The sequence below is a fragment of the Berghia stephanieae genome, chromosome 9 (genome assembly GCF_034508935.2).
Source record: "Berghia stephanieae isolate SIO BIC M18660-M18661 chromosome 9, UCSD_Bste_1.3, whole genome shotgun sequence".
Lineage (NCBI taxonomy): Eukaryota > Metazoa > Mollusca > Gastropoda > Nudibranchia > Aeolidiidae > Berghia > Berghia stephanieae.
In genome coordinates, this window is record NC_088368.1 from 24,972,892 (window position 1) to 24,987,843 (window position 14,952).

General features: G+C 36.5%; 1 protein-coding gene across 9 annotated transcripts in view; it reads left to right on the plus strand.

Moving 5' to 3' along the window:
* LOC144979915 (carbohydrate sulfotransferase 1-like) overlaps positions 1-11,228 on the plus strand; it is a 59,458-nt gene extending 48,230 nt beyond the window's left edge. For all 9 annotated transcript variants that reach the window (XM_078927183.1, XM_078927185.1, XM_078927184.1 and 6 more), the window contains 2 exons: positions 7,412-7,612; positions 8,777-11,228. In XM_078927183.1, coding sequence (XP_078783309.1) covers positions 7,412-7,612; positions 8,777-8,890 — 315 coding nt within the window. In that variant the 3' untranslated portion in view covers positions 8,891-11,228. The remainder of the gene's footprint in view (positions 1-7,411; positions 7,613-8,776) is intronic.
* Positions 11,229-14,952: the final 3,724 nt, after the last annotated feature.

Below are 14,952 nucleotides of genomic sequence, written 5' to 3' on the forward strand. Positions count from 1 at the left end.
CTGCCGTCTTCCGGATACAGACGTCGCGCACGGACAAAGTACTAAGAATAAAGAGAAGAGCCGCTAGACCTGTCCATACCAAGCACCCGACTTTCTTGCCGTTTTTAAAAATATTTTTTCGAGCTTGGTATGGGTAGGTCTAGCTGCTCTTCTCTTTATTCTTAGTATTTTGGTCCGTGCCGAACGTTTTTATCCGGAAGACGGCAAAGGACGGCAGTGCCGGGTCGTCGGAGTCAGTCTCCGGTGTGGGTTAGCCCTTGGAGACATCTGGATTGTGGAGTTCTGGATTAGATAGACGCGACAAACCTCTATATGAAACCAACTGCCTCAAAAACATTTTATCTTTTTACTCTTACATACGTTTAAAGACGATGGGTCACATTTTAAAATGTATGTCTTTATCCTGACTAACACTACCCCTAATTTTTCTCCTAATCTTCATCGACCCACCAGTTCCAGGTACTTGTATAAAATATCCATCTTGTTGGTGTTGATATTAGCAACCCATAGCTACACGAATTGAATTACACGCCGTTTAGTTTCTGTGTTCTCTTTATTTTTACTGGTTGTTGTTGTTGTTATTCAATTTCCTATTATTTTATAACAACAAGAGGGAACATTATTATTATTATTATTATTATTATTATTATTATTATTATTATTACTATTATTATTATTATTATTATTATTATTATTATTATTATTATTATTATTATTATTATTATTATTATTATTATTATTATTATTACGAAAAGTACAATGAAAAAACAAAATAATCAGTTTTCCTAGCCTGTCGAGGAAGACTGATTCCGTTGGGGTTTTTTTAAATTTTTAATTTTTCTTTATTAATTTTCTTTCTTGTTTTGTCTGACACTGATTCCTACACACTGTTTCAGATCCTTATTTTAGAGTATTTTTCATTACAACAACGGACCCATGACTATTTAGGTTATCAGACCTGCAAATAAGTACACGTCGATCTGAACCCTTTACACGCTGGTTTTCCTTTTATTAACGAAAAAGTAAAAGTAGAAAGGCTTCAGAAGGGAACAATACAGAAAATGGACGTTTCGAGTACAAACTCTTCGACAGTACGTTGAAAACAAATCAAATGAAATGTAGTGAAAATTGTAGCTTCCATATTTATTATTCTGTTTTGTTTTCAACGTCCCTTCGTTTATTGTTGTGCTGACGAAGGGTTTGTAACCAAAACATCCATTATCTGTACTGTTCCTACCCGAAGCCTTTCCATGTTCTCCTTTGCGTTACTATGTTTACGATCCCATGCTTTGTTCAGGCAGTCCCCACCTCTTTCTACTTTTCATTTTATTCTAACCTTTATTCACGATGTAGATAAAAACTAATCTCTGACAGAAGCTACTTAACTTGTAAAGCGCTTTGAGCACATGTAGTGGATATTGCGCTATATATAAAGCTCAATTTTTGTAATTTTAGTAACTATTAATTTGTCTTGGTCTTCAACAATCTGATGTTTAGTAAGTCGAGAGTTGTTGAACTCATTTGTGTATTGATGTCCCTGCTCACTAGATAAAACGGTGATATATATATATATATATATATATATATATATATATATATATATATATATATATATCTCACAAATCAGATTCGAATAAGATCGAACGCTACCAACAAAGGGTTAACAGAGATTTGATTCGTGTTGCAGGATGTGTTTTTTTTTTTAAATTGAATAATAATTTTATATTGAACTTATTATGTGTTACACCTATCTACATTATGGGATGACTTCGAATACACAGGGCATTTTATTTAATTAAACACACGTATTATCCCACCCCCATAGTTATTCTTTTTATCATACTATCCCCCGAGGTATATATATATATATATATATATATATATATATATATATATATATATATATATATATCATATATATTTATATAAATTGTATCACCCACTTATATGTGGCCAAGACATACGTTTCTTTGGCTTTCGTCCACGTCTTCAGTTGGCATAATGTCCGTTTCTCCGGACATTATGCCAACTGAAGACGTGGACGAAAGCCATCGAAACGTATGTCTTAGCCACATATAAGTGAGTGATACAATTTCTATTTTATATTAGCTCTAACCATCATTATCGAGCACTTTCGTACCTACAAGTACCCACCAACACTCATATATATATATTTGCAGGTCTGACATCCGAACTCAAATGTGAGCCTAGTTTAACATCATGTTGGTAATGTGCAGTATTTTGTCTTTTTTTAGAGATTTCAATTACAACAATGAGCTCATAAAAAATTGGGTCTCAGACCTGCTAAAAAGTTCACGTCGCTATTCACCCCCCCCCCCCCCCCCACCTCCCCATCTTTTTTCAATTGTAAACCACTCCCGGTGCCTAATGAAGCTGTGGGGGAAAAAAGACCGTTTATACATTTTGTCCACACTTTTTTTTGGACAATTTTTCTAGCTTAAACATTTATACTGAGAATAGCCGACACTAAGTTTTTAAAGGTTCTTTTTAAATGTTTCATGCAATATGATGAACTGTTAAGGGATTCAAATAAGAAACTTAGCTCGGGTAGTAATATATATATTAATAAGATGGAATAGGAGGCAAAATTCCGTTTACATTAAAACATATATCTCTTGGCCTTCTATAGACATGCATTAAATAAATAATGTCAACATTAAATACTTATAAGTACACCTCTCTGTCCAACTGACCAAGGTGAAAAGTTTAGAAGTCGATTGTTCCGTATTATTTCGAATGTATTAGTTGAAATTTCTCTCTTAATTTCTATTTGCTGGATTTTTATGTTGCTATTAATTATATTGCTTGTTACTGCCTATTTTTTCTATTTGATTGGGTCTTCTTTGATTTTGACATTTTAGTTGTTTACACAACTTCTTTTTGTGAAATGTTAACCTCACATTTGGACTCGCCGTCTCAAGTCGAGATGAGAAATGTGTTGAAATATGAATTCATAGACACAATCGTGAATACAATAGTAAACGCTTTGAAGTTTCGACATAAAGCGCTCTATAAATGTACTCATTATTATTATTATTATTATTATTATTATTATTATTATTATTATTATTATTATTATTATTATTATTATTATTATTATTATTATTAGTTGAAGTAGTAGTAGTAGTAGCAGTATTAGTAGTAGTAGTAATAGTAGTAGTAGTTGTTGTTGTAGTAGTAGTAGTAGTAGTAGTAGTATTAGTAGTAGTAGTAGTAGTAGTAGTAGTAGTAGTAGTAGTAGTAGTAGTAGTAGAAGTAGTAGTAGTAGTAGTAGTAGTAGTAGTAGTAGTAGTAGTAGTAATAGTAGTAGTAGTAGTAGTAGTAGTAGTAGTAGTAGTAGTAGTAGTAGTAGTAGTAGTAGTAGTTGTTGTTGTTGTAGTAGTAGTATTTTTATGAAACTTGTGGTTAATTTCTATTTGACCATAGTGGAGAATTGGGGTCCCGATACACAGTTGCTAGAGCACTGGCTTTCACAATCGAAGGGACCGAGCAAAACATTGTCCAATACAACAATTCTCAATCAAACCCAAAATTGCGTGCGGTTATCAGACCTATGAGAAATTAGGAAGCAGACACTGTTGTAATATAGAAATATAGAAAAGTTTGTATGAAACTGCCTATCACTGTTTCATACTGACATTTTCATATCTTTATCTGATAAAATACAAATCTATTCAGGCGCTTATTAAATTGAAGCTTACGTTCAATTTCACATTGTTATTTATTCAGGTGCAGCACATATACATATCACCTACGCAAAATTTAGTATGGGGTGTGCAGCATTTCAAATGACTCAATGGCGTATAGGGGTGTACAACATTTAAATGACTCAGGAGTGTGCATAACTTCAAATGGCTCAGGGGTGTACAGCATTTCAAATGACTCAGGGGTGTACAGCATTTCAAAGGACTCAGGGGTGTACAGCATTTCAAATGACTCAAGGGTGTACAGCATTTCAAATGACTCAGGGGTGTACATCATTTCAAATGGCTCAGGGGTGTACAGTATTTCAAATGACTCAGGGGTGTACAGTATTTCAAATGACTCGGGGTGTTCAGTAAATGACTCAGGGGTGTACAGCATTTCAAATGACTCGAGGGTGTACAGCATTTCAAATGACTCAGGGGTGTTCAGCATTTCAAATGACTCAAGGGTGTACATCATTTCAAATGGCTCAGGGGTGTACAGCATTTCAAATGACTCAGGGGTGTACAGCATTTCAAATGACTCAGGGGTGTACAGCATTTCAAATTACTCAGGGGTGTACAGTATTTCAAATGACTCAGGGGTGTACAGTATTTCAAATGGCTCAGGGGTGTACAGTATTTCAAATGACTCAGGGGGGGTACAGCATTTCAAATGGCTCAGGGGTGTACAGTATTTCAAATGACTCAGGGGTGTACAGTATTTCAAATGACTCAGGGGTGTACAGCATTTCAAATGACTCAATGGTGTATAGGGGTGCACAGAATTTAAATTACCCAGGAGTGTACAGTATTTTAAATGACTCAGGAGTGTACAGTATTTTAAATGACTCAGGGGTGTACAGTATTTCAAATGACTCAGGGGTGTTCAGCATTTCAAATGACTCAGGGTGTTCAGCATTTCAAATGACTCAGGAGTGTACAGTATTTTAAATGACTCAGGGGTGTACAGTATTTCAAATGACTCAGGGGTGTACAGCATTTCAAATGACTCATTACATTATTATGTGAGAAGGTCAAGCAATATAAAGAAGTAATAAGTCACATTTACATCAGTCAGAAAACTGCAGTTTTCTGTCATTTATTAAGTAGTTTAAAGAGGGAAATACGTGTTTTGTTTGACTCATAGAGCAATACCCAGAGTGTTTTGACACTTCATATTTTCTTTGGTAATTTTAAGGTGTCCAATAGATTACTTGAGAGTGTCAACTTGTTTTCTATCTGGATGTGATTTAGCACCTTTTGATGCTGACCTCATCGTAGATTTCTGCCATTTTCCTGTAGTATTTATCTATACTTATACATGCCCTACGTATTATGTGCGGAGTGAGTAGAAGTGTAAAACATTTCAGATGGCTTATTACATTATATACATGTCCCGTCTTCCTTTATTATTTATCTATATCCATATATCATCCACGACCTCAAAACGGTATTGTTTATATCGGGGTGATTTTGATATTAATACTCGAATTTATAATCAAAAATATAAAATTATGGCTACACTTATATTGATCACGTGAGCTTAGGTAATTTATTTTACACATTCTGCCAGTCGGATATAACGTACCAACACTAAAATCTATAACCTTGACCGATAATAGTCTGATTGATTAATTTTAATAATGAGAACTACTCATAGACACGGCTGGCTATAAACAATAACAAAAGGCTGAATAACGTCAATGTCGTTCTATCTATAAATCGTATTGAAAGCAATACACTCGAGCACGGTTTTCTCAAACTACTCGGGACTTTCAAAAATAAGTTCGAGAAAACCGTAGTTCGTGGAATTCTTGTTCAAATGATAATAGTGAAAAAAGTGCGGACATTTATTGAATGGGTGAGAGGAAGCCGCATTCGAGAAAATTGTCATAAGAGTTGTTTCTTAAAGTGACGAAAATTAAAATGTCACATTTATTTTTGGTCGGGTTATATGACTTCAAACAAACTTTTTTTGGCACCTTTTCACCCCGATTTCATTTCGTCTTGAAACGCAGGTTACATTTTTAACATATATTTTTTATAACTTTGACTTGAAATATAACTATGAAATGCATGTATCCACCTTCAATTATCTTATTGGTGACAGTACATATTATATACATAATATACCAACAATGTATTTCTTCATATACCGTATAATGTATAATATAATCAATTGAATGATGCATCCTCCTTATTTCAGTTTTAGATGCAGATGTTACTACCAGTTTTGCAAGTTTCGTTGAACGCTTAAAGGCAAATGAAGGAGGAGGAGGTGGAGGAGGAAGAGAACGAGGAGGAGGAGAAGAAGGAGGAGGAAGAAGGAGAAGAAGAAGAAGAGGAGGAGGAGGAGGAGGAGGAGGAGGAAGAGGAGGAGGAGGAGGAGGAGGAGGAGGAGGAGGAGGAGAAGAAGAAGAAGAAGAAGAAGAAGAAGAAGAAGAAGAAGAAGAAGAAGAAGAAGAAGAAGAAGAAGAAGAAGAAGAAGAAGAATGATGATGATGATGCTGTCTAAGACTAAGTTCATTTACTTTTCCCCCACTCACTCTCATAAATCCTTTTATGAAAACATCAAATAAAGATGAAGACATTTGTTTTATTGCCTTTGTGTATCACTCCTTACACGTCGTGATATCAATATAACTGACTGTATTAAGGCGAACCCACACTGGAGACTTAAGGCTCACCCACATCGGACACTGACTGTGACGACCCGGCGCTGCCGTCCTTTGTCGTCTTCCGGATATAGACGTCGGGTAGTGCCGGGTCGTCTGAGTCAGTTCCAGGTGTGGGTTACCCCTAAGGTTACACAGACAAAGGGTTGCATATCCGTAAATGGATCAAGTTGAGTTATTGACCTGTCATATTCCTGAGCCGAATGCACATACATTCTTCCATTTTTCGTGACTCTCTCTCTCTCTCTCTCTCTCTCTCTCTCTCTCTCTCTCTCTCTCTCTCTCTCTCTCTCTCTCTCTCTGTGGCATATCACTTGGACGTAGCCTCCCACACAGTCCTTCGGAAGAAGTCTTTGTCTTGTGCCCATCTGCCACATTCCGTCACGCCGTCGTGACTAAGTCAATAAATAAATTACTGTTTTATTACAAATTATTTATAACTTTTAGGACTTGATGCATTTTACAAAATAGGAGCAGACTTTTTCTATTTGTTGTTTTTTTTTTGTTGTTGTTGTTCTCTTGCTTTATCTATGCGGCTATGTGGTCTTGTGGTATGAGACTCTCTTTCGGATCGGAAGGTCCTGGATTCGAGCCTCGCTCGGCACATATTTGAGTCCTTGGAAAAGGCTCTTTACTCACATTCTCTCACCGCACTCAGGTGTAAAATGAACTCCTGGCCGTTAACAGCGTTGTCTGTCAGAAAAAAATTGTTATATCGCTTAACAGGCGTCATGTCTCGTTCTAGATTTTACATGTTGCTATTGGTCAGGGAATCCTTGTAAAGTAATTGAGCACATTTAGCGGATATTGCTCTATACAAAAGCTCACGTTTTTTTGTTTTTTTTTTTTTTTTATTATTTTTTTTCCGATATGCAACCTTTTTGTCTTAAGACCACAGACATAGATTTGTATGTTTGAAGAATTCATTTGGCGGGCAACTCAGGTGATTTTTTAAGAAATATACCTGAACACATACCATCAATGATAATAATAATATAATGCCCATTTACTCTTTCTTCTACACGCCAGATGGATTACGCAAAAGATATTTATCGCTTCTCCGATCTGGATTTTACAGAAGACACCGAGAAATACGTCAATTCTCTGAAAATGCCAGATGTAGGTAAAGGGAAGGCTTATAGTTACAGCGTCCATCGTACCAACGGGAGTAGAACCATGAACAGTTGGAGATATAGGACTGGGTTCAATTCTATAAGTCAAGTTGACAAGGTGAGCTGATATAATATTATAGAAAACGATAGGGGCTGCCTGAAGCCTGTGATCGTGAAAATACTAACGAAAGAGTGGACATGGAGAGGCTTGGTATGGGAACGATGCAGACAATGGTACAAACCCTTCGTCAGCACAACAATACACAAATTAACGTGGAAAACAAATAAAAGAAAATAAATTAATTTATTAAATTATTTTATTTTATTTGTTTTCCACGTTAAGTTGTGTATTGTTGTGCTGACGAAGGGTTTGCACCCGAAACGTCAATTGCCTGCATCGTTCCTATACGAAGCCTCTCCATTTTCAATCTTTCGTTAGTTGATAATTATGTGACATGTCTGTGTGATATATTATATCTGTGTTCTTAAGGCAAAATGTTGCATATCGGAAGAATAAATTAAAGCAGGAAAACGCAAAAAGGGGGCAGCGTGGCTCAGCGGTACGGTCTTTGCTTCATACCCGAAAGTACCGAGTTCGATTACCCGCTGCGCTGTGTGGCCTTGAGCAGGTCACTTCGCCCTAGCTCAATCTGCGGCGCTGCACTGCGGCTAACGCCTGGGTTATTCCAGTCTTCCTTGGAATAGACTCTTGAGACAAATTTCCCCTATGGGATGAATAAAGGGAATTTTATTTTTATTTACTTTTATTATTAAAAAAAAAACAACAACAACAACAACAAAATGTCAATTCCTACTAATATGACAGGGTCAATAATTTCTAATGGTAATGAATTTTATTTGCGAATTGCTTTCCTAAATTAAAACTGAATTTATATCATGTGTTGGTTTTTGCAACCTGTTCTATAGGGAATGAGATTAGCGGAAGAGTAGCGTCCCTTGATTGGACGTCACCCATAGACTGTGACGTCACCGCGTAAAAGTTATTAGAGAGAGAACGTCATGTTGGTTGTGCGCATGCGTCTCTCGTCCTCGCTTCCGGTGAAAGAGGTTTGAGACACTTCAAAACCAAATTGACGTTCTCTCTGGAAGGTGACGTCCAATCAAGGGACGCTACTCTTCCGCTAATCTCATTCCCTATATATACTATGATGCCGTGTTGTCTCTTGTCTTGTAATTTCTTTTTTTTTTCTTTTTTAATGGTCTTTTTTATGTTGCATTGTGGGATTTGAACGGCTGTTTTGTTCCTTCTTTGTCCCTCCAGATATGTGACAATGTATACCATAAGATGGGATACCATTCTGTGACGTCACAACGAGACTTGGAATCTACCAGGCCTTTGGTTGATATGGATATGGTCATCAATAAAGAGATATGATATAATAATAGATGGATTTATAAATGATACTCATTATTTACCATTGACAGTTATGGATAATTTAAATATGACCCTCCGTTTCAAAACGGTATTATGTCGGAATAATTCAGACCCCAGAAAGTGAATATAGAGATAGAATGATGAGAAATTGGACCTTAGAAGTTTTTGTAAAGCAAGAAATAATATTTATACTCCAGCATAACGTACAGAAATTAAACCCAAGTTTGATATTTGTGGCAACGAATTCAATTTCCCTAACCGAGTGGATCCCGACATAATACCGCTTTGACACGGTGGGTCACAAATGGTCTCAATATCAAAATGTCGCTTTAAACTATTGAAATGTACAACATCATTCCAGTGATAATGTTCCCTAAACTACAATTAAAGGATCGAAGTTATATTATTATGTAATTTGATCGCTTTAATACGCCTTTATAAATAACTATTGGAATTTACGATTGATTCTAAACTACGGTAAAACTGACCAGAAATGTAAAATTTACATTATGCCAATTTATGATATGCATTTAGATAAAATAAGCATTTTTACTATCCACCAGATACATCTCACACCAACACAATACACTATGCGTAACGTTTACATTTATGGTATTCTAGAGCAAGAGATGAAGTGAGTAGGAAAGTGCCAGAAGACAATAATAGAGAATAAAAATTTTCGCGGCGGTGATGGGGGTATGAATCCACGACCTTACTGGTACGACAACTCCGCCTGGCCGGGGAGAGCGTATGAGAAATCCACGATCCCCTCCAAAAAAAAAAAAAGATCGTCTCTAACTCTTAGTCATTATTAGAGCCCTCACTTCCCGACTACTTGAGATCTCGGGTCCAACACACACAACCTCCGCGAAGGTATTCTAGAGGAACTCTAGTAGCGGTCCAAAAACATTAACAAAGAGACGAGTTACGCCAGCTTCTTTAATTCTTTTGATGAGTGTGTATGCATTGATCTCATCGTCATATATCATATAGTATACGCTTCAACAGTCATAACGTCACTTCCCTCGTAATGACGCATGGTAACATAACAACTGGCTCTAAACTATCGGAACAATGGCGGACGCCCTTATGAAATTATATTTCTCCGACGAGCATAAAAGCGTATCCAGAGGGGGAAAAAACATTATAAATCTGATCGTGTTTTGACTTTTACACATTTTGATCACAAGACATATGAAAAGATCTAGCCAGCATGAAGAAAAAAAGTACCGATTTTCTTTGTTTAGAACCACGATGGCCGCCGTTGCTGGGTGACGTGACATCAGACTATTGAATCCAATTAACCCGATTAAACTCATACTTATACAGGGTGTCCATAAACTCTTTCCCTGATTTCAAAGACATTATTCGTGCGGCTATGTCGTCTTGTGGTATGACACTCGCTTTCGAATCGGAAGATCTTGGGTTCGAGCCTCGATCGGCGTATAGTTGAGTCCTTGGAAGAGGCTCTTTACTCACATTCTCTCACTGTACTCAGGTGTAAAATGAGTACCTGTCCGTTAACAACGTTGTCTCGTCTACATGTTGCGTCTTACTGCGCTTTAAGCACGTTTAGTGGATATTGCCCTATTTAAACGCTCAAGTTTTTTTTTTTAATGTTATTGTTATTATTATATCAATTTTATGACTCTTACTATTATAAATGATATCATGATTAGCACCGTCGTCGGCGTTATTGTCATTATGGCCTGGATCATCATCATCATCATCATCATCATCATCATCATCATCATCACCATCATCATCATCATCATCATCATCATCATCTTCTTCTTCTTCTTCTTCTTCTTCTTCATCATCATCATCATCATCATCATCATCATCATCATCATCATCATCATCATCGTTATCATCATCGTCTTCGGCGTCATCACCTTCATCATCAGCATCATCATCATCATCATCATCATCATCATCATCATCCTCATCATCATCATCATCGTTATCATCATCGTCGTCGTCATCATCTTCATCATCATCATCATCAGCAGCAGCAGCAGCAGCAGCATCGTCACCATCGTTGTCCTTGTCATCATCCTATTCAACAACATATTATTATGAATCTTGTGGTGAAAACTAATCTAATTTTTACTGCTCAAGTAGCATGTGTTTTTTAAACATTTAAATTGAATGATATAATTTCCATGTAAAACATTATGATGGAAAATCCACGTACTCAATCTAAGTAATAACTCTGCCTTCATTACGCCCACCCACCCCCCAATAAAATGTTCATTGTTGTTGATACTCAAATAAATGGTAAATAAATTATAATCAGAACATTCCATGCAATAAAAGATACATACACGAAAATGAATACAACTGAATTTAATTTTTTTTTTTTTAAAAAGAACAAAATACCCAACACGGAACGTTTAGGCTAGAAATCCTTATTCAGCCAACAACAACAAAGGAAAATAAATCAATATAACATAAATAGATTAATTTAAAAAAAAAAACAAATCGACGACAGAGTGTTTTTATTGTTTTTGTTTTTGTTTTTTGTTTTTTTTGCTTTTGTGCTGTGAGCTGAAGAAGGGTTTTGAGCACGAAACTTTCCGTGTTTGGTATTTTTGTTCTTTTTTTAACCTGTTATATTCACTTTTGTTTATTATTTTTTTTTACAGTCCACATCTTCTTTAACAGCTTTGTTTCGTTTTAACTCACTCAACCCTAACACCGACTATATCCGTAGTATACCCGGGGTTACTTTTACCCCATGCCTATTTATTACATTTTTCTGAAACAAGTTATAGGCGTAGTATCAAAGCTAATGTTTTTAGTTTTTGCATCTTTATCATAGTTGAATAAAACTATCTATGCACATGCTCATTTCTAATACAATTTGAAAAATAGCAAAAGTCCCAAGGATTGAATGAGTTAATAATAGATACAAGAATGTCTGACTCATCGTCTCACAACGGCACCATGTCGAGGGTTAACCAAGTACCAAGCACTTAGTATAGATAGTATGCGCTTGGCTCAGAAGCCATCAGGAAGTATAACGGACTGACACACAACACGGTGTGTAATGTCGAGGGTTAACCAAGTACCAAGCACTTAGTATAGATAGTATGCGCTTGGCTAAGAAGCCATCCGGAAGTATAACGGACTGACACACAACACGATGTGTAATGTCGAGGGTTAACCAAGTACCAAGCACTTAATATAGATAGTATGCGCTTGGCTCAGAAGCCATCCGGAAGTATAACGGACTGACACACAACACGATGTGTAATGTCGAGGGTTAACCAAGTACCAAGCACTTAGTATAGATAGTATGCGCTTGGCTCAGAAGCCATCCGGAAGTATAACGGACTGACACACAACACGATGTGTAATGTCGAGGGTTAACCAAGTACCAAGCACTTAGTATAGATAGTATGCGCTTGGCTAAGAAGCCATCCGGAAGTATAACGGACTGATGACACACAACACGATGTGTAATGTCGAGGGTTAACCAAGTACCAAGCACTTGGTATAGATAGTATGCGCTTGGCTCAGATGCCATCCGGAAGTATAACGGACTGACACACAACACGATGTGTAATTTCGAGGGTTAACCAAGTACCAAGCACTTAGTATAGATAGTATGCGCTTGGCTAAGAAGCCATCCGGAAGTATAACGGACTGACACACAACACGATGTGTAATGTCGAGGGTTAACCAAGTACCAAGCACTTAATATAGATAGTATGCGCTTGGCTAAGAAGCCATCCGGAAGTATAACGGACTGACACACAACACGATGTGTAACCTTTAACGTTTATAATTAATTATACAGTTTAGTGAGAATACTCTTCAACAGTCGTAACGTCACTTCCTTCCTAATGACGCTTGGTAACTTAGTAACACTGGCTCTAAACTATCGGAACAATGGTGGACGCCCGTATGAAATATTTCCCCGGCGAGCATAAAAGCGTATCCAGAGGAAATAAATACATAAATTGGATCATGTTTTGACTTTTACTCATTCTGATCACAAGGCATATTAAAAGTTCTAGCCAGCATGAAGAATAAAAAATAATGATTTTCTTTGTTTAGAACCAAAATGGCCGCCGGCATGACATCAGACTACTGAATCCAATTACTCATAAATGTGGATGGCAAAAAAAAACAATAATAAAAAACATGAGTGACGCCAACTTCGTTCTATCTATAAAGGAAAAATTGACCAGAAGCTTTAGGATTGTCTTAATTTTCGTCACTTTCAGAAACTATGTGTTGATGCCGCACGCTTAGCCAACCACACCCTCCCCCCCCCCCCCCCCCCCAAGAAGAAAAAAAAAACAAAATTAAAAAATTAAAACCCCCAAAAAACTAACAACATTCATCACCAGCGGGATAATTTAACGTACTAACATACTAAATTATGTGCAACCTCGAACGTCTTTATCTGATTGATACAATTTCGTGAGAACTACTCATAATAATGGTTGTATAAAAACAATTACAGAATGTCAGTATTTTGCCACAAAAGAAAACAAATCGTGAGTTGTATTCAATAGTTCAACCAATGAAATAACTTGTTTCCGTGAGCTCTACTAACGACAACTCACTAGACGCTACACAAACCTAAAAAATGACGTCAAACTGCCAGTCCCAGAGGGTTCTAGTGTCAGGCTATATGTTAACGATGGCTACGGTTGTAGTGAACAGTTCAACTAATGGGACCAGTTGTTTCCTTGACTAATACTAAAGACAACTCACTGGGAACTCCACAAACCTAAAAATGACGTCAAAATATTGGTATAAGTGGGTCTTATCGTGGCCTTCGTAAAGTTATGGCCTGACATTGACCAAAAAAATGGAATTTTGACGTCATTTTTTGGTCAGTATCAGGCAATAACTTTACGAAGGCCACGCTAGAACCCTCTAGGACTTATAGTTTGACGTCATTTTTTGTTTTGTTTTGTGCAACATCTAGTGAGATGTCGATAGTAGAGCTCAAGGATACAAGTGATCCCATTGGTTGAACTGTTGAATACAGCACACGATTTGTTTACTTTTGTGGCCAAAGACTTGTGTTTTGACGTATTTTTTTGGTCAGTGTCAGGCTATAGATAGTTCGAAGTTGACGTCACTCAGGTCTTTTTTATTGTTCTATGCCATCCACGGTTATGAGTACTCCTCACTAAACCGTATGAACCAGACTATAAAAGTTCATCGTTACACATAGTTATGCGTGTTGGTCCGTCATACTTCCGGATGGAAATGTTGTGCGCTTCTTAGCCAAACGCATACTACAAGTTAACGATGGCTACGGTACAGACACGTCAGTGTTTGTCCAACATCGCAAACTCTTTCGTATCTTTATCATTGCTCAGCGTTATCAAGTGCATTTTGTTCTCTTTTCCACCATCTGAGTGGTTCCTGTTGACATCATAATAAATAGTATGTATTCTCAATGGATTTTCTTTATTTCTTCAATGGACGATTTCTTTAGTTTTCATATATGACATATCGTGTCAAATGGGTATTATGCCAGGTTGATTCAGACTCATACATTTCAAACTAGAATTTAAATAATACAAGGGGACCCAGCCCAACAGCAACGCCTAATAATGTTGTTATCAAAATATATTTTATATAGTAGAATGATTTGAATTTAATGATTTGACATTAAGAATTACCATTCTGGTCATTATATCATTACGCGTAATGAACTATATTTCTCTAGTAAAACCGGATGTGTGAGACGAAAATAAAAGTTCTTGGTCTGCTATTTAAATTTTTAAAAATAGAATATTAAGGCACATCGTGAAATATTTGCTATCTAGACATAATAAGATCAGATCGAATTTTCCCCAAATTCAAAGTGATATAATAATTTATTTTTTCCCCATTCTAATAAGGTATATTTATCGTTCAAAATGTTAACATGGATCTATATAAACATAATTGTATTTTCACAATTTTGTTTTATAAATTCTATCTATAAAGTCCGGAATCAGCCCGGCGTATAACCGTGTTATGATGATTGTTCTATTCGATTATATAATGTTGTAAAGATCACACAATTTAATAATGCGTGTGGTTTT